Source organism: Camponotus floridanus, unplaced genomic scaffold, assembly GCF_003227725.1.
Source record: "Camponotus floridanus strain SB8 unplaced genomic scaffold, Cflo_v7.5 scaffold26, whole genome shotgun sequence".
Classification (NCBI taxonomy): Eukaryota; Metazoa; Arthropoda; class Insecta; order Hymenoptera; family Formicidae; genus Camponotus; species Camponotus floridanus.
Window position 1 is genome coordinate 618666 of NW_020229392.1, and position 21861 is coordinate 640526.

Consider the following 21861-nt stretch of genomic DNA (forward strand, 5'->3'; position numbering starts at 1 on the left):
GTAATTATATATATTGAAAGATTCTCTCTCTTTCTCTCTCTAATTATTATTAATTATTATGACTAACTATTATTAATTATTATTATGATTAATTTATTATTAGGATTAATGTATAGGTATACTAAATTTATTATATCATGGCTTATGTATGGCTTTATTATATTATGACATACAATAGAGTTTCTATCATTAATAATTAGTAATATATTTGTACACATATGTACTGCTAATAAATCTATCTTTTCCTTATCCATAATCTAATTATTCTATATTAGGTGCTCTAGGTTATATATGCAATTATATTTCTTATATAGCCAAAGTAAATAGAGAAGATGATATACCGTGCAATCTTTTAATCCTATATAAATAATTGAGTTTAAAAGGAGAAAATTTCTCCATATGTGTTTTAGAATAATATCAGAAATATAAATAAAATAAACATTTGGATATTACACTCAATTATAAAAGGGAACTATTAGAAATTATTAAAATATTGAAACAACATCTAATCAAGTTTTATATAAAAACTATTATAATAAAAAATATTATGTAATTATTATGTAAATATTATGTTATTATAATAAAAAGAATTATATAAACATATTTTGTTTTGTTTGATGAATGATTATAAATATACAACATAGATTTTTCATTGACACTTGAGAAAAAGAATGCTTATAATAAGAAAACATGTAAAGAAATAAAAATGATTTTTGACGCGATTATGTTGATTATATATAAATTCTCTCAATCGCTTGCACAGAAATGAGTGAAGGACGGGGTCAGAAACGTATATAAAATAACAATATTTAAAGGACTATACATTTGAGTTGTTTTTGGCGATACTTAAAAATAGAAATAAATCCGTTTATTTGACAAGGTCCATCAAGAAATGTGATAATTTCGTTTCATAATTCAGTACAACGCCCAAATATATCGAAGTTTTATATATCAAAGAACCGATAAAAGATGTTTGTCGATCTAAAGTATCAGAAATTTAATTTTATCTTTTCGACCTTTTCGACTATGGTACAGCGGAAGAAGATATTGCTGAAGTATCTCCACATTATATTAGATGAATTTAAAATTGAAATTGTTAACTTTACAATAACATCTTTTAATAGTTAATAATATTTTACATTGACGTATTTTTTATTCATCATGCATTTTCGAGTTATAACTCAACAAAAAATATTGCTTTCACGATGTTGTTTTCAACCAATTTTTCCCCTAACGAAATAAGTTTTAGGAAACTCCCAAAGGAAATTCTAGAAATAAGCAATTTCGCCATTTCTGTTCATTTATAATTTAACAAAAAAAATAAGTTTTACTGAGGATATTAGAATTTTACGTTTTATAAAAGATTTTCTTGAAAGTCTTTTAGTGTATTTTATACAATATAAGTTTATAGAAGAAAACGATTGATCGGTAATGGTATCTAGTGAATCAGATTCGCAAAACTTACTATATAATTTATGTAAATGTACAATTCAATATTTAATCTAATTTGAGAGAAATAAGAATAAAGTGAATTATTGCAATATAATTAATATAAAATTGCATTTCATTATAAATCTTAATATAAAAAAGCAATTAGAAATTTAATTAAAAGTTCATTTTATTTTTTAACATAAATTGGATCTATAATTTTATAATTTAAATCTTGTTTTTATTTATATATAACATAATAAAATAATAAGAATATTAATTTTAATGCAATTTTTCTATTTTATGTATTCTTAAATAACTCAAATAATAAAAGCAATATTATGTATAAAAAGTTTTTAAAAATCTAAAGAAGAAAAAATCTGAGAAATTTATAATCACCAAGTGACTACATTATTGATAAAAATATAATCTTTTTAAATTTATTATTGCATAGAATATGATAATTTTGTCAAATCTCATCACTTACAGATATTAAAAACCAAATAATAAAAAAAAATAATAATGAAGAATATATTTCAATATCAAAACAGTATTTAGTACATTAAAATAATGTTATGCCATCATTTGATATAAATTAATAACTCTTTATGGAAATTATTTATTTTTTTAATTTACTCAGATGAGATTCGTCTACCTATTAAAATATATTTATTACATTTGGGTTTATGGCCATCATACTTTATTAAGCATTCGTTGAATTCAGAAAGGAGCAATTGAAGCGCGAATGCTATATACGTGTACAGAGAGCTTCGTAATGCGAGCTTAAATTCCGGCAGAACGAGCGCCTGATTCCGGTTTTGGTGCAACAACGTATGCTTGACACGCGTTATCAACGTCGCTGACAAGGCACTGAGCGAGTGACGATAACGTGGTTAAAGGGCGACAGGCAAGGGTATGTAGACGGTTTAGAGCGGCCGCAAATGCGACCGAGTATCGTTTAGCCGGCATTCAACTCCCGACGCGACGGAATTAACTGCACACCAGATCGCGAATGGAATATGTTTCGCGGTGCTCTATCCCGGAAAAGTACTGACGATACGATTCGCAATTTTCCATTGCATCGCCGGACAGACGCGGGGCGCCGTCTGGTCGCCCATAACTCGGCATCTGTGCTTTTTCGCGGCGAACCTCACGCATGAATGCGCCCGAATGCACAGTGTGCAGCTTAGCTGCGAATTTATAAATCGTGCATTGCGAGAGAGCTATACATATACGAGATCTCGTGAAGAAATCGGTGACAGCGGCACAAAATTTTTCGCGTAATTTGTGCTTGGTTTCCCGTTATAATTTAATTTCGAGATTTAATTATAAGATTTATGTAATTCTGAAGAGATACAGGATAAGTGAATAAAATATATGTGTGCAGTGTATGTAAATTGCATGCATCCATTTCTTTCTTAGTATCAAGTTAATTCGGAATTAACACGAGTAACGTTGCAAATGAGATGTATCTATTATGACGAATGAAAATTTGAGTTTCAATTTCAGATGATTTACTCCTGGTGATATCTCAGTAAACGCAATTTACTTTCAATTAGCTTTCATAACGGAATAGTGCAGATTAAAATCAGTGATTCAGGCCAATCTAAAAGATATGATGAATATCATAAAATTCAAGGATAAAATTGTGAGGCGGGATAAAACAAAATTATGTGGTCGTTCTACTATACGATTAGCTGCATCAAATGTCTGTTTTCTTGATTTAATGTCACACAACGATAAAGAAGCTCTAAAGCGTTACGAGCGGCGCGTATGCTATAGAAATAGTTATATCCAATAACTGCACGGAATTTAATCTACGAAGCAAAAATTGAATTGTAATCCCTATCATTCTTCTATATCTCAGCTAACTTATATAAATCATGTGATAAAAAATAACGATAGTGCCAATAAACTAAAATATTTTATTCTAGGATCTTCAAATGTATTCGATACAATAATAATAATTTTTTTTAAATTATCGAATTTAATTTGAATTTTCATTAAAAAATCCGTGAAATATAAATATTATGAATTAAGTTAAATTCAAACTTCGTTTTTTTCATACTATCATACATACTTCTCATCTAAAATGCAATCTAATTAAAAAATTTAAAATTAATTAACTTTCAAATAATTAATGACATTTTTAAAATTGGTTAATTTTGTGATATTTTCATAATAATGTCATCCTTTTTATAACAATAATTATAATAATTTAATGAAATTGACCATAAATAAAATATTATATAATTTATTTTATCAAACATGACGCCTGCTGTATCATAAATAGATGTAAGAGAGAAGCTAGAGTAAACTAGAGTAGATTAACTACACTTAAATTCAAAGTTAAATTACGCTGGATAATGTTATTATGTGCACAAAGAGGATATTATTATATAGAACAAATGTTAAATTATATTCTTATAAATATATTCTTATAAATTATATTCTTATATTCTGATAAACTTAAATTACATAGCAAAAAATATAAAATTCTAAAATAAAACTTTATTCATAAATATTCAAATTTTATCTGTATCTAACAATCATTTGATTTGTTATTTATTAAAGATTAAATAAATTATTTCACTATTCAAGAAACTTTCATATATTAACGTTGAAAAATTGTGTATATTATATTAGCATTAAATATAAATTAATTCATAAAATAGATACTAATGAATAAAATAATGTTTAATGTATTCATAATTCTCAGTGTTTGTTTTTTTGAAGTTGCAATATAAAAAATAATACACAATTTTATTTAAGAAAGAAATGAACGCTAAAACCTTAAAAATCTTCGCATGCCTTCGCCAATAAAATAATGTTACGTAATATATTATTCTTAAAATCTTTCAATTTTGCATGTCATATTTACATAGACTGATTAAAATGGAAGACTATATATAATGGACCGAATATAAAGAAATTTATTATCATCAAGATGTCGAAACAAAGAAAATCAATATCAAATTTAAAAGAAAAAGGATTTCAACGTGATTATTATTTCTATTTTTTTAAATAAAAAATAACAAAACTTTTGTACAAATAAAAAATAAATATGCTATAGAATTTAATAAAATTTTCTTCTTCTAAAAAATATGGACAATTGCTCAAAAGTTTTCCAACTCGAGATTGGACTTTATTTTTAAAATAAAGTTTATGACGCGTAGATTACGAATATGCAACTTTTTAGATGGACTGAGTTACCGTTACGGAAAAAATGGTCGATAAAATAAGCATTTCTTATAAGAGTAAAAATTTTTATAAAGACGAAAATTGAACAGAACTTGGTCCATCCGGAAATTTTTATATTCATAATCTACGTGTCATAAACTTTATTTTAAGCCAAAAATGGAGTCTAATCTCGAGTTGGAAAAATGTTGGGCTTATGAGCAGTTGTTCATATTTTTTATATTAATTTTATATTAATTAATTTTTATATTCACTTGATCAGGTTATTGTGATTATATTATTAAAGAGTGCCATAAATATTATTAAATAGATATAAATTTTAATTATTAATTACTAAAAATATTATTCTTATAATAAAATATACCGTTATTTTTTTAATATGCAAAACGACAAAATTATGATTTTTTGATTTTTCATTAATGTTGATCACGCGTAAAATCAGCTACAAAAAAATGATGCGAATAAATATTTCTAAACTCAATTTCCTTCATATCATAATGATAAAACAGTGTGCTTAGAGTATAACAGAGACAAGATTTCAGATTCATAAAAAAGATTGGACTCGAGAGGGATATCGATCGGCGTCACGTGCGATCTTCGCTTACTATACACCACGTTTACACCAAAGTATTCTCGCTTATTGAGTCTCGGCCCTCTCTTCTCAGCCCTACCAATCCCTTGTCAAGATAAATAAGTTCTTTCCTCATAAATAATGTGGTAACAAAGCGCATTTCTTTTTTTTATCGCTGCCTTTTGCGTCAAAGCCTGGCAGAAAAGATGAAATTCGTTGAGTATTCAAGACTCAGTCATAAATTTTATCCACGAAATTAAACATTTTCTTAAAAAAAATATAGTCAAGCATTTGTATTTTAGTGGAACTGTTCATCATTTATTTATTTAGCATATAGCAAGAAAAGAGCTTCTCCTTTAACATTATGCCTGTTATATTTAAGATTCAAAAGGTACGACATATACATGACTCTATAAAGTATCACAAATTTATTCGTATGATAATAAATATTGTTATGTCGTAATTTTATATATAATTCAATATATTTTACAAACGGGAAAAAATTAAATATATAAAATGTAACTTGTTAATTTGTACTCTTTAATATTATGTAAATTAAAGACAAAGTATATTCAATGCATTAACATTCATCAAAAATTAAATGATGTTAATTTTTCACAACGACGAAATTATTAGAATTAAATTATATATTGGAGTTGAATAATTAATATTTAAATAGCGATAATCGTCAACAAGTGTAATAATTTATGTCAATGTGATATTTCTATTATCATTCGTGAAAAATACTTCGTTTGACTATTTATCATCCCTAAATTCATATTCATAGATGAAGATAACAACTAAAATTAAAATAGAAAATACAGTAATGTATTTTCCCCTCGCAAAATGGTAAGCAAAAATATCCAATCCCACATTTGAAGCTTCAATTTCGATAAATCCTTCGCCAACACATCACTGGAAGTTTAGCACCGGAGCAAGCGCTCGGAGCTGTCAGTGGTAACGGCACGCGTCGCGTCAGACGCGACGCGCACGCGACAAGACGCACCGCGCGGCATCGCGCCGGTCGAACCAATGGACAATTGTCGCTCCGAATTTCGCGAATTGGAGCCATTAGATGCGATCGAACACGAGGCTGCATGATTTTTCGACGATCGCGGACTCCGAACGACGCGACGAAAAAGAATGAAACCAGACAGAGAGTAGGGACAAGTGCGTAAGACGGCGCTCTCTTACCTTGCTACGTCACGGCGAGATACACGCGAAATCCGTCCACGCCATTCTCTATCTCGAGCACAGCACCGCACTGCACCATACACAGAGCACTACTTGAGCAACACCTCCCTCACAGTCGGTCTGTCTTTATCTTTCTCTATATTCCTCGCGTTTCCTCCATCTACTTCTCTCCGCTTTTCTTCAGCCACCTGTCCATTTTTCTCTCTCTTTCCCTCTATCTCTCACACACACACACACACACTCACCCACACGCACACACACCCCCTCTCTCTCCCTCTCCCCTGTTTCTCTCTCTCTCCCACTCTCGTTCTGTCTCTCTCTTCCCGTCAGTCTCGCTCTGTCTCTCTCTCTCTTTCTGCCACTCTCGCTTTGTCTCTCTCTTCCTGTCAGCCTCCTCTGTCTCTCTCTTTCTGTCACTCTCGCTTTGTCTCTCTCTTCCTGTCACTCTCGCCCTATCTCTCTCTTTCTGTCACTCTCTCTCCGTCTCTCTCTCTCTCTCTCTCTCTCTCCCTCTCTCTCGCTCGGTCTATTTCTATCTGTCTGCCTGCCTGTCTCTCTCTCTCTCTCTCCTCCTCCCCCTTTGTCACGCCGGCAGGAGAAATCCTTCGTCGTCGGCCTCCCTTTTCTCCGGCACCTTCTCCTTGCTCTCGGGGACGACGATCGGGTCGTGTCAACGAGCGCGACGCTGCGATCGAGAATGATCGCCAACGGCGGCGACGATAACGGTGACGACGACACCGGCGACGTCGTCGACGGCGAGGGCGACGAGAGACGTGATTAGGAGGAAGAGGAAGAAGAAAAGGAAGCGCCTCCCTGCGGCACGCGCGCGCGCGAGAGAGAGAGACGATCCAGCATCCAGCTACGCCCGTGACAGCGTCTGGGCAACTACTGAGGAGAGGATCTGCGCGGTTCCGGCGCAAGCTTTCGTTCCCGTTTTGACCAGACACGGCGCCACCGTGGACCACCCGTTTCCCTGAGGGAAAAAACGAAGGATCGGGGTGGAGATAAAGACACCCGGTACGGGTGATACGGACTGGAGATGACCAATGATATTATCGCGATATTAGAAAATATAGATCTCTCTCTCTCGTATTTTCTTCGACATTTACTTGCCGATACCTGTACGTGATATTGATATTTAATAGGAATCATAACTAGCAACATCCTATGCCAAGATATACAATTTTCTTTTATCTTTTATAAGTTATTTAAGAATAACCACGTCTCCACTTTCTTTCGTAAGCTGCACATATAATTTGTAATCAATCTTTCTTCCGACGATTATAATCGTCGAATCTTATATGTTTTCATGTAATAGTCTAACCGAATTATTTTTTATTTTTAATCTTCGTCATCAATTATCTTCTATTTCTCTCTGTTCAATCTGTCATGTTTAAAAATTAGATATCGATAACAGTATTTCACAATTGATCATCCTTAAATGCTTAAATTATGTTTGTTATATAAATGTTTCATCTTATACCCTTGGATTAAGATTTTTAATATATATAATTGTTTGAATTTATAATTTTTTTATATTATGAAAAGAACAGAATAACATATTAGTTGATTTATGAAAATATTCATTTATATTAATTCCAAATGATTATCTCTTTTGAATATAATTTATTTAAAGAGTTTTAAAGCAAAATAAAAATATAAATATTTTTTCTAAAATGTAAATTCAATATGTCATACTAGTATCATAAACTAAATTTAAGCTACCTCGGATAAGAAAAAGAGAGAGAGAAAGCACATAATCTCTTTTAACTGTCTTAAAATTTGAATTTATATTGCAATCATATAAACTACATCGATACGAAACAAACTATTCATTTGTATTAATTTCAAGTGATCATCATTTTTGAATAGTTCACTTCAAAGATTTTTAAAGAGAAAAGACAGATTAAATAAGTATATTTTTCTAAAAGATAAATTCAATATGTCATACTAGTATTATAAACTAAATTTAAGCTCTCGAGAAAAAATGGAGCGAAAGCACGTAATCTCTTTTTACTATCTTAAAATTTGAATGTATATTGCGAAGCATACGAGCTGCATCGACAAAGATAACGAAATGTATGTATCAGCATCGACTTAAAATTTCATTTAATTAAAATTTATCGAGAAAAATTCGCTACGCTTCTAGATACAATGCCTAACCAAGAAAATTACAGCGATGAGATACGATATTTTGGCAAGATGAATTTTACACAGTCGATAGTAACAATGTCGAAGGCGATATACTGACGGATTAATATCATATGTTGTTAAAAAAGCGAGAAAAAGACCGCGTTTTACCGGCACAATCCTCAGTAAATTCAATAAACTACGTGACAGAGCTTCGTTATACAATTTACGACTGAGAATCAACGTGTAAATAGAAATGACCAGGTGATTTTCGCGAAACAAAGTTGTAATTGGAATCATGAGCTAATCCGAAAGTGTTTCTCTCATCTTTCTTACATAATAATATAATTTACTGCCTATTGTGTTCTTTTTAATACATTTATTTGTTTAAAATGTGAAAGACGCGATTACAAATTGCAAGCAATTTTACTTCATTTTCTGTGATATTAAAACGAAATTAAGTAATAAAAGGGAATTGTTATCTGTTTTCAGAAACATTCTACTTTGGGTATGTTAACTTATTTTTTATTACTACACCTATATGAAAAGGGCAGGGAAAATATCATGTCTAATAATATAATTAATTATTGGATATGCATGTCAAGTTAAAAAAGTTAAAAAGTTGTAAATAATATCAAATCTATAAAGATAAATGTCTACAAATTGCAAAACTTGATAACTTGCATAAAAATTGAGTAAAAAGAAACTTTTGGATATAAATATATCAGAAACAAATACATAAATATATCTGAAAACACACTTTTCAGGAAAGATATCTGAAATATTGAATTTATAAAGATATATATAAAAGTTTCATTAATTATACAACAAAAAAATATCAATTTGAAAAATATAAAAATGTTAATTTCACATACTTGCATCGCAATTGTAAATGCAAGTCTGTGTATATATGTAAAATTATATAATAAATAAAAATTCGCGACGCGATGCACAAAATATAAAATTGTTAATTTAACAATGCATATGATTGTTCTTATTTTTAATATTAGAGAGAAATCAATGCGATTACTACAAAATACTACTACTATGTATTAGTACGCAATTAGTATATATATATATATATATATATATATATATATATATATATACAGATAATCTGTTCTTTTTATGTACACACTTTGCACTTTATATATATTGCATATCTTACTTCTTATAAATTTATATACAAATGAAAAATTAGATTATATAAAATATAATTTTAATATATGTACAATTTTCTAAAATTTACACGTTTATATAGATTTGTTGTAAATTTATATTTACATATTTTCATAGATAAGCGTCATATTTAATATTACATCTAATTTTTTTATTCTTACTAAAAAAAATTGCAAAGAAAACTTATTTAAATTATTTTCATAATTACTATAATTAATATTTATTTCCTAATCGTGATATTTAATTATATGAAATAATATATTAACTAATTAATATAATATTAATATATTAATAAATAATATATTAATAATATATTAATTATATGAAATAATATATAATACAAAGTGCAAAAAGTGTAATTAGAAAACAGATTAATGGTAAAATTATAAATTATTAATGGTAAAATTAAACTCATCATTTCGCGATGTCCCTCGATGTCCAGTGATACATCTTCCGCCGCACTCGGAAATGGTGCAGTGTCCATATGCAGTCTCCAAATATCCAGAGTCCGGTCTATACATATGTAGTCCGTTGTCGATAGTTCATAATCGATGTCACAATACACTCACGACGCGAATAGTTAATTAAATTGTCATTTTAACGAATTTAATAATTTAATAATTTGAATTTGTGCTAATGAACAAATATTTATGGTAAAATAAAATTTGCAGATTTGATTAAAGGATTTTATATGTCTCTATTGCACTTCAGTTTTTACACGAGTTAATTTGCGAATCTTTTTAATCATAACTTGTATTGCAAAATATTTATAAATTAAATTTAAGTCATATTTATCGCGTCACGTGAAATAAAATTTATAAATTTGTTCAGTATATATAAATTTTTAGTTTATATATTCGTTTATATGTATACACATACACACACACACTAGTTTTGCGAAGATCACTTCGCTTCGTAATATCTTCACGAAGATTGTTTCAATATACCTTTGATAGCTAAGCTTAATTTTACAATTTCTCTGCAATATTTTTTAATAAAATATCTTTTAATAAAAAGTAAAACATTAAAATATCCATTAAAAAAATCGGAATTTAATATTGATAATAATATATTGCATAAAATTGCAAGTTGCCGAATAATCACAAATTTTTAACACAAAATTTTATCGCAAAATTTTTCTTGGTTTCTGCGAAAATCCGATGATATATGTGCTATTTATTTGATGAATTTTATCGCGAATATATGAATAATAAGATGAAAATGAAAGATCGCGCATCACACACAATCAATAGCAGAAAACTAAAGAAAAGCTAAATTCTACTAAATCGCGAAAAGAGAGTCTATATCAATATATTTATAATAATTTTAATTTTCGCGAAATTCTTTAATTGACATAAATTAAATTATATAAAATTCATAATTCTTTCGTGTAATAAAAATTACCTAAATAGAAAATGAAAAATTGGGAATACGTAAAAAAAATTCGCGGAATCTAACTAACAAGCATAAAATAATCGCGATTTCTAATTCGCATTACAATTGTATCATAATTTTTAAACTTAGTTGTCAATGTTGAAGTTCAGATAAAAAGTTCACAAAAATAAAAGTTGAATTATCAAGAGCAAATAAGTGGTATAAGTCAGTAATAAAATATTCACTCATTTTATGAAAAAATCAAATTATAAGAATAAATGCTCAATTATTCAACGTTAAATTATGTTTGAATTATATGTTCAATTATGTTAAAATATATATTATATTAAAATATTATAATTAATTAAGCTAGATATATAAAATTTTTGATTATGTTTTATTTGCAATGTTTTCGATACAATTTTGTATATATTATAATATAATATATATATTATAAAAAAATATGTGTAGATAAAAAAATTGAATAAAATTTATAGATAAGGCAATACTGCATTTCTTTGTCAAATGAAAGTTACTATCACAATTATTTAATTCGTTAAAAAATTATTTTGTTATATAGAATGTTTCTGAAATGACTAAACATTAACAATTGTGTATTCTATTAATCATTCTGATGAAAAAGTATCATATCAAAACAATGCAGTTACTCCAATCGAATGATGCTATATTTGTCTAATCTTCTTAATTCTTTAATAATTCTTTAATAATTCTTTAATTCTCAAATACACATAGAATTTTAACAAAAGTTAAATATATTTTATGTCGTATGAATTCACAAAATAATAAATAAATAATATGAATTCAAAATAAATTATCGAGATGTCAAGATTAACAAATATAAAAAAAATTTATTACACTCATTTATACTATATTTTTCATCTTTAAAATTCATAGAATACATTGGTGTGTAAAGTCTAACAAAACATACTAAAATATCTCTATATGTGCCAAAAAACTTGTAAAAATTATTAAAATAATTAAGAAAATAAAAAAAACATTTCGTTAAAAAAAACATTATGTTTTGTCTAAATCATTATATATACGATATTACTACTGATTTATTGTAAAATATAAAAAACACACTCTATATATAATCATTGCAATTTAATTATAGAAATAAAATTTTGATACATCATAAAATTATAGAAATTGTTCAATTTTTTCATAATAGTAAATGGAAAACATGTGTAAAAGAACAATTGTATAAAAAACTGCTAAATTTATTTTCAAAAATATTTTGATCAACGATATTTTGTTATAAATTAAATAAAGTAAAAAGTTAAAAATTAAAATATATTAAAATGTCTATCTTAAGTTATTTTGAGTTATCTTTAATTTATAGAAAGAGAAAAATATGATTTATACCACTTTTCTACGTAGAAAAACGCATGCAAAAATCTACAAGCAAAATAAATCGCACTGATTTCATAGATACTCGGCGGAAAACACATTATCACGTATACTTTAAATATTACTCACCGATATTGCCGATTTAAAACCGATCATGTCTCGTAACCAGATCTGTAATAAAAGTATATCATTATTTATATGTGTGTGTATGATTCAATTTAAATTAAATAAAGTTATCAAATAAACATAAATTTTTCTCGATAATCAAAATAAATTTTGATATTTGTAAAGAATACAAATAAATATATCAAATGAGAATACAAATAAATATATTATTAATGCGAAAAAATATTATCGATAAAAATGTTCACCAATAAATTGATTTTTGAATTTTAATTTTAAGTAAATAGTAATTTTTTAAATAAAAATTATAAATTATTTTTAGAAAACATTAATTAAAAATCAAATTAAATCAATGATATTTCTTGGTTTTTAATTAAAACACCAAGAAATATCATTAATTTAACAAAGATATTGCAACAAATTAATACAGTATTTATTGTAATATTATTAAATTATTAATATCGTATTTTGTAATATGTTGAAAAAAAAAAATATATATATATATATAAAATCTATATATATTAAAATATAAAAATTACTAAATACTATACATAAACAAAAAGAAAAACGAAAAGAAATGGCAAGAAATAATAAATAAGAAGTTATTTTATTTTATTAAATTACTAAATATATATTGTAATTATATAACTTATATAAATATTAATTAATATAATCTAAATATTAACTGATAAGAAAAGATGTTATAATAATCGGCCAATAAATTGCCAAATAAATTAAACACAGCGATTTAATTATAAAGAAACAATTTGAGATATATATAATGTATCGTATAAACTTTTCTAAAGTTTCTTGATACACTTGGAATATTAAATATACAATCATTAATAATTTTCTCTAAAAAAATTATAACTTCTGTCTAAAAAACATTATAACCTGAAATTAAATTTCAAATATAATTTATTAAAATAAATATAATATATCTACCTTCGAATAGGTCCTACTTGGCCCGAATCGGATCCTCCGATGCCGCAATCAGATAACGAAACGTTACAACTGAATGTAATAGTATTTTAGCTAAAAAATCACTTTATTCGATGCACTAAAATATTATCCCGGTAATAAATATTGCACTTATTACTATTATTAATCGGGCGGTTGTATTAGTTTACTTCGCGTAACGTACGATGCCTTTAACCTTCGCGTAACTTTGTCGAACACGCGTGCCAGCGAAGAGCGTCCTATCCGAACACTAGACCGAATCGGAATGAATACACGGCTGAGAGAGAGAGAGACTGTATTTATCTTCTCTAGACGACTCCACACTCTCTACAACACAAAAGACATAAAGTAAATGTATATGTTGAAATGTTTGTAGCAATTATACATAAATATCATACATAAATGTAAAAAGCATATTCTGTCTCGTTAAATCTAACTCAATGTATGTATTAAAATCGTGAGAAATATATAAAATTTTTACAATTATATACCTACATATTTTACATTTTAAAAAATATTTTATTTTATTCATTATTATATATTAGATTAATTAATATAATCGTAACTATTTAATTCATCAAAGAAAAATAAAATGTATGTTATAAAATTTATAAGAATTATTGAATATGTATGAACATATTACTTTGAAAGATTATGTACAGAACAATCAATACGAAATTATTACATTTTACTATATTAATTTATCATATTCTATTATATATGTAATTAATTAGAATTTATATAGTTTAGAATTATAATAATATAATAATAATCATGTATGTATTTCTCTTAATTGATAAATATTCAATTTAATAAATATTAAATTTCTTCTTGTTTATTACGTATTAAAGATAACCAAGAAAGTTCTTACTTTTCTCTACGTTTTCTATCGAAAACGAATTTTTTTTGGTTATCTGATTTACGTACGTATTCACAAACTGTTTTCACTTTCGTTAAAAGATTGTGTACTTGAAAAAATCAATTCATACTAAAAATCAATATATACTCGCTGTAGATTAATTCTATTATTATTATTTATATATTATTTGCGAAAGATGCAAACATAAAGTCAATCGAGGTGAACTGAAGTCAATCGAAGTAAATCGAATTCTTACTCTTTCACAAGGCACACTAAATTCTACAATATTATGAACATTTCCAAATTTTCTTTCATTCCTTCATCGATTAATCATACGTACTTCAGATATTATTTCGTCCGGAAAGCATATTTATTCGATTTAAGAAATTGTAATTACCTTTTCCGTGAAAAACTGCTAGCGAACGTAGAAGCGAAGGAAGATTAGTCGACGCCATATTGCGCGGGAGATCGTGATGACGTCCACGTGACGTCATCGGATCACTTCGTTCCAGCAGATATCGAAGAAACAAATTGTCAAATACCGATAAATTCATATATATATATATATATATATATATATATATATATTCATAATAATAATATTATATTCAGTTATTAAATTTACTCAGTTATTATATATATATATATATATATATATGTATGTATGCAATAATTGCATTAACTCGGTTTTGATTTCGTTTTATTCGAAATGAATAAGAATGCATTATTTTCACTCAATGTTCATTATCCAATAATTTACTCATATTAATAAAAAATAATAAAATATTAATAAAACATATGAATAAGATTTTCAAAAAATATGGAATATTAAATATATGTACATATAAATAATATTAATACATATAAATGTCAATAATAATTATTAAATTGATAACGGATAAAATCTTCACCATTTGATTTCAAGTATTTACATAATTACATTTAAAATTTTAAAAATTTCATAATATTTACTATATTGTTATAAAATATAAAATTTTCAAATTACATCAGCATTCTTTGGAATACAAATTGATTCTTTTTAAAAAAAAACACTACAACAGTATTAGAATGCTTTACTTAAAAATGAAAATTTACAACATAAAAAAGTCATAATTCAATATCTATTAAAGTCTTGCTATTGCAAATCACTCCTGTGAATGAAAAAAATCTCAGATATATTACATTAAATAGAAATATGTTGAACTTAAGATTATTTTAATATCATCAGTATTTTTGAAGATATATTTTAAGATTGCTGCAACTATAAATAGAATTAATTTATTCGATATTTATTTTCGATAGTTATTTTTAAAAATACAATAATTGTTTAGTTTTACTTCCTAAAATTCTATGCAATAAAACAATATCTAAATGATAAGAATATTAAGATTTTTCTCGGCTTAAGATTTTTTTAAAATCTAAATTTTTAATTTAAATTATTTAAAATTTATAAATAGAATAAAAAATATACAATATATAAGTTTAAATAACTTCTTGCTAAAGTTTATTCATTTAAGTAAATTAATCAATAAAAAATGAATGATATTTCAAGATGTGTCGACTCTAGTTGCAAATATGTTCAGCAATTTTGTTTGAAATAAAATAATCGTTAATTTACCTAACAAATTATTCTTTTTTCTTTACATAATTATTCACATCACATTATTATAGAAAATAATCATGAAATTATCCCATTGGCATAATATTATTCTCCACTCTATTCTAATACTCTTTTCTAGATTATTTCCTTTGATCTCACACTTCATATTTACGAACAACTTATTATATTTGCTGCAAAATTTCAATTGATATATAAATCACATCAAATATAATTACACAAAAGATATACATTTTTGTATATCGCACTTACCTTTTACATATTTTAACAAAAAACACATCCTAAAATGCTGACCGTATCTTCTTTATCTTTATGAAATTATAATTTTTGTACCTTTATAATAGAAATTATAAATCAAGTGTATTAGAGAAAACATTTTCTTCTTTATTTCCGAAATTTAATAATGATATATAATTTCAACTAGTAATTAATCTTAGCTAGGACATCGTAGAGAGAATCCCTTAATGATTTCATCCTACTACAGTTATGGAACTATTAGAAACTATTATAGAGTCTAGGAGAAATATAATAAATTGGAAAAAGTCAATAATGAACATCCAACTAAATATACATACATATATATGTATATATATATATATATATATATATATATATATATATATATATATGCGTGTATGTGTTATACGTGTGCACGTGTATATAAAACTGTATTATACATATATAACTATATACGTATATAACTAAATGTACTGTGTATATTTAATAATAGTAAACATTGATAAATTATCAGAATATATAGAAGTATAGAATACAAAAATATAAATATAAATATATATATATATATATATATATATATATATATACATATATAAATATTTAAAAAACTAATATGTGGCAGAGATTGTTTCTAAAATAAATTATACCAAATTACCAAATTTCACTTATAATTATATAATCTTCTTTCATGAGTAGAATGTCAAAACTTATCAAATTTTGGTGTTATATCTCAATGAGTAAAAAGAACACATATAAAGAAACTAAAACTAAATAATATTAATCAAATATTAATATATTATATTAAACTGCTATGCTTAACTTATGTTCTTTGAATTTCTTGTAAAATTTCTTATAAAATATCTTACAAAGAAAAATAATCTTACAAAGATAATAACACTTACAAAGATAACACTATAATCTTACAAAGAAAACACTTTCCGTTTTTTATTAATGATAATTTATCATTGCTATATTTTTCTTTAGTTGCTATTCTTTTGAGAGACCTAAAATGATTTTTTGATATTAAATATTTTTAATTTTAGCTTTAAATCAAAATTTTATTAAAATGGGAGTTAAATCGAGATTGATTAAATAATAAGAGCCACTGTTATATATTTATATACTTAAAACTTTAGTTCAGCAAAGAATTTGCGATGTACAAAAAATAAAAAAGCACGCTATAATATATAAACTTTATAAACAAAAAAGATTATATTACTAAGAAAATATAAACAAAGAACATTTCCGAATAACTAAAAATTAATAACATAAAAAATAAAAAAATTAAATATTAATATAAAACATATTTATCAAATGTAAAATTATTATTATAAAATCTTGAATTACTGTAAATATTTAAAGTGAATAATTATGTTTCTATATGTATTTTTGTGATGTTCAAGAACAATATTCATAACTTATGTAAATTACATTAATCTGCAAATATCATATCGAAAACGAATTATTGTTAATGTTTTATTTATATCTATTTACTAATCATCATGAAGAAGTATGTGTTTTTGAAAAGCACGAAATCTAACATATGATTTTAAACACTTGTTACAAGTATAGTACTTCTCATAAGGACCATCTAATATATGATGCACAATCCTCAGATGCTGAGCTAATGATGATTTATGTCTGTAAATGTGTTATAATAAATATGTGCTATCAAAACAGCAAGTAATCTTTCATTGTTTATCTATAATCTTACCTATATATTTTATTGCAGATATGACATTTAAAATCCTCTTTGTAAAAGTCACAGTGAGTAAAATGTTTCCTAAACTGATGTTTTTCATGAAATATTCTTTCACATTGAGCACATTGAATAACATATAAATCTGAAACAAAAAATTATTTGTTTTCATTTACTAAATATTCACTTTGCTATATGTATATTTATATACATAATAAGATTTAAATATATAAAAAAATAGAAAAAGATATATAATAGAGAAAAATTAAATAATTTATTATAATTATATATATTCTTATTCTTCATTCTCTTTTATTTACCTTGCTTGTTTGCTTGTGATATTTCCTTGGATTTGAACACAGATACATCAGTTGAGATTGTAGTTTGAATGAATGATTTATCTTGAGAAACTATTTTGTTTTCTTTTATTAAACTGTTTTCTAAATTCAGGTAATTCATTTCATTAAAAATATCTATATTTTCTGAAGAATTAAAAAAATTTATTGGTCCATTAGATTGCGTAACAATTTCTGTAGAACATGATTCTACATTATTATTATTTTGTGCTTTATCAATATGATGAGATTGCAAATTTTGTAATTTAGTTTGTTCCATCAATGATATATTTGCATTGTTTTCAACTAGTTTTGTTATGCTATCGTTACTAGTACATAAATTTTTCTCTATAATATGCGTCTCTTCTAACTTTTCATGATAAAGATTTTTATTGTCTAATTCTTCTAACCAATTGTCACCAAGTATATCACCATAATAATCACCAGTATTAAAGTCATATGTAAAAAGTTCTGTTTCCATATTTTTATTTATAGAAGTTGAAACTTGCTCTTCATAAAATATAATATCTTTATCTTGTAACATACAATTTGCACAAGTACAAGTATATAGTAATTTAGGTTTCAGTAAAATATTCGAAGTAACGTCTTTATCTATCAATTCTTTTTCGAAGTCATTTGTCATTATTGGAAATTCATAATTTGTAAGATTTTCTCCAAAAACATTTTTATTCTGCATTAACTCTTTTGAGTTACCAGAAATAATAGGATTGTAATTTATGTCATACTTTTTCTCAAATTTATAATTTTCATTGTTACAATGAAAAACATTAGATGATTCCACTGATTTTGCTCCAATATCATTTAAATCATTTATATAGTTTGAAGTATTTGTTTCATAGATAGATTCAGTAAGTATGTTACTGGAAATATCATTTACATCTTGCATTGAAACGTTTTCTTCCATATTTACTTGTGAAATGGTTAATTCTGTATTAAAGTCTAATTTTTCATAAGACTTTTTATAAAATTTGTTTCTCGTTTTGCAATTAGATTTATGACCTGTTAATCTTCTTGGTTTTTTGTTACACAAATTTCCTTTTTGTTTATTATATTTTAATCTCTTCAATGATGTATTCTTTTTATAACTTGAAATATGCAATGGATTTAATTGATTAACTTTACATAACATGTTTTTATCTTTATTATTATTCCTATCAGGCATGTCATACGATAAGTCCAATGGATTATGTATTTGTTTTCTTTGATGGTGTGATTTTGGTGATGTAATTTTGCTATAACTGGCTTCCATTTCTAAATCAATGTTAGATAATATTGTATTTAGCTCAAAAGAAGTATTTAAATCTTCTGGTATAAAGGAAGTATCAATTTTATCTAACATAAGTGTTTTATTACTTTTATATATTCTTGTATTATTATTTCTCAAGATATTAGGCAAATTCCGTATAGGTTGTGTACTGTGCAATGTAGTTTGGTTTGCAAGAATTTCTTCTTCAAATATATTTAAATCATCAACAAAAATGGGTTTAGAAGATTCCATTAGAAGCAAAGATATTTCAGTATCCTTCATACTTCTTTCAATGTTACAATTCTGTGCCTGCATACTCTGCTTCGATATGCATAAATCTCTAGTCAATAAAGAAAATAATTGGTGCAAACATTTTTAAATACATGCCTACATCAATTAAATTATGTCATAATATAAAAGATAATGTCATGATAGAAGATAAAGTTGTATACAGTTGTATACAGTAAAGTTGTATAATTATTTATTAATTATTAAATCTATAATTGCAGCGCATAATTAAAGTAATGAAATCAAGCATTCAATTGGTATTTCAAAGAACATTACTACATATTTTCACTTCCATTTAGTTAAATAAACTCTATAAAATTAGCTTCTTTATCTTATCTAAAATAGTACTGTCAATAATATAATAAAACAGACATAGACATGTCACATATCTAACATAATATTAATTCACATGTCTTAACATAATATTAATTATCTACGCATATGTAAATAATAATGATGCTTATACAAAGATAATCTTAAACTATTTTATACATACACACATAATAAAAATATGTAGATTCATGAAATCTATGTGTTTATCAGGAAATTTAAATATTTCTATATTTTGAATTTTACAACTGAATCATCAACGGATACTATTTAAATATTAACTTTATTTAAATATTAACTAAAAAATCCCTCTTAATTCTATTTTCTATCTCATTTTTAAAATAAAATGCAACAAGTACATATAAAATAAATTTAATCATTTGTCCTTTTTTCAAATTTAAGAAAAATATGAGAAATCAATCATAATAAAATTAAATTATTGTTAAAAATTATTGTTATAAGGAAATCAAGCCCCATTCAAACTCTGTGAAGTTTTCTTAATTAAAGATTTGTTACAATCTCTCACAAAAGATAAGTGCGCGCAATAAAATTCCGACTGATATCTATGACTGAAAAAATTATTTATGACTTTAAATATTAAGTAATAAACAAACAAAACAAACATGACATAATCGTCGTCTTTTCTTCTGTTTTTTGGGATTCACTATACTCTATCATTACTATACTCATTATTATACATTACTATATTATATATGTCAATTATAGAATGAATACCGATTAAATACGAAGTGAAAATATATAGTAAATAAAATTAATCTTTATAAATCTCTCATTGTAAGAAACCCTGCACACATACATTATCATCAATTAATAATTTTTACACAGATGTCAGTTTAATTATTAGAAAAAAATATTAATATCAGACTCACATTTCATGGACATAGAGAGAACTATCTTTTATGTCTTATTGTTCAAGAGATTCGCCAAAATTCCGGCATCAGTATAACTATCACAATGCAGATATACGTACAATGAATTAGTCGCTTGCTCCCACAAGACTAGAAACTAAATTAAGGCAAGCGGCGATTCAACGCGTCTTTCTTGATGGCTAAACAGAAAAAGAAACCTGAGAAGTCCTTGAGAGCGATAATCGCATAGAAAAAAAGATATCCTACGGACGCTTACTGTAAACACTGTCGCCCGACAGGCGGTTCTTTTTCTAAACATTCGATATCCCAGGCTAGTAACTTGCGTCGATACGTTAAAATAATGTACGTCTTTAATCGGATTCCTATGTGATATGTGTACATAAAAGAGTCTTTATATATAAAAAAATATAGAAGGTTTATTGCGAAGGAATCTCAGAAATTGTTTTCCACTTGCGTCTGAAGTGTAACGCATTAAATCAGGGGTTCGCAAACTTCTTATCTTCTTTCGGAAGTTGTTGATATTTAATATATTCCTTCTGCCTTTGGTAATAACTCGTTGTCAGTACAGAATCAATTAAACACTTTATAACATGAGTGTTAATTTTTAAATACATTACTAATTATCCTTTTTTTCCTATATAAATTATGTACAGCTTTCCGCGATTTGAGAACCAACATACTATGTGAATTAACCAAGTCAGAATTAACCAATCATAACACTTTATAATATAAACAAAGAGAGAAAGAGTTTGATTGGCAAAATAATACGAACTAGACAATTTTATCAAAATTTAAATTTAAAATAATGAT

At 25.9% G+C, this 21861-nt stretch overlaps 2 protein-coding genes across 4 annotated transcripts in view; both read right to left on the reverse strand.

Moving 5' to 3' along the window:
• Positions 1–6672, reverse strand: part of LOC105257049 (two pore potassium channel protein sup-9) — a 79022-nt gene extending 72350 nt beyond the window's left edge. For both annotated transcript variants that reach the window (XM_011267396.3, XM_011267397.3), the window contains exon 1: positions 6392–6672. The gene's annotated coding sequence lies outside the window, so the exon portion shown is untranslated. The remainder of the gene's footprint in view (positions 1–6391) is intronic.
• An 11063-nt stretch (positions 6673–17735) lies between these two features.
• On the reverse strand, positions 17736–21745 carry LOC109610407 (protein PFF0380w-like). Of its 2 annotated transcripts, XM_025409383.1 has the most exons (5): positions 21308–21745; positions 21052–21230; positions 18262–19881; positions 17957–18086; positions 17736–17883 (listed from the first exon to the last, which is right to left on the reverse strand). In XM_025409383.1, the coding sequence occupies exons 2-5, from the start codon at positions 21062–21064 to the stop codon at positions 17736–17738; spliced, it is 1911 nt and encodes a 636-aa protein (XP_025265168.1). In that variant the 5' UTR covers positions 21065–21230; positions 21308–21745. The 2 variants fall into 2 exon arrangements, with proteins under 2 accessions (XP_025265168.1, XP_025265169.1); XM_025409384.1 differs by having other exon boundaries at positions 18262–19883; positions 21052–21745.
• Between the last annotated feature and the right edge of the window lie 116 nt (positions 21746–21861).

Bases quoted from the DNA above. Each gene is read 5' to 3' on its own strand.
- LOC109610407 (XM_025409383.1), bottom strand. The intron at 18,087-18,261 runs GTAAATAAAAGA...TTTTTGTTTCAG, and splicing joins ATCACAAGCAAACAAGCAAG to ATTTATATGTTATTCAATGT. The intron at 17,884-17,956 runs GTAAGATTATAG...ACACATTTACAG, and splicing joins ATCTGCAATAAAATATATAG to ACATAAATCATCATTAGCTC.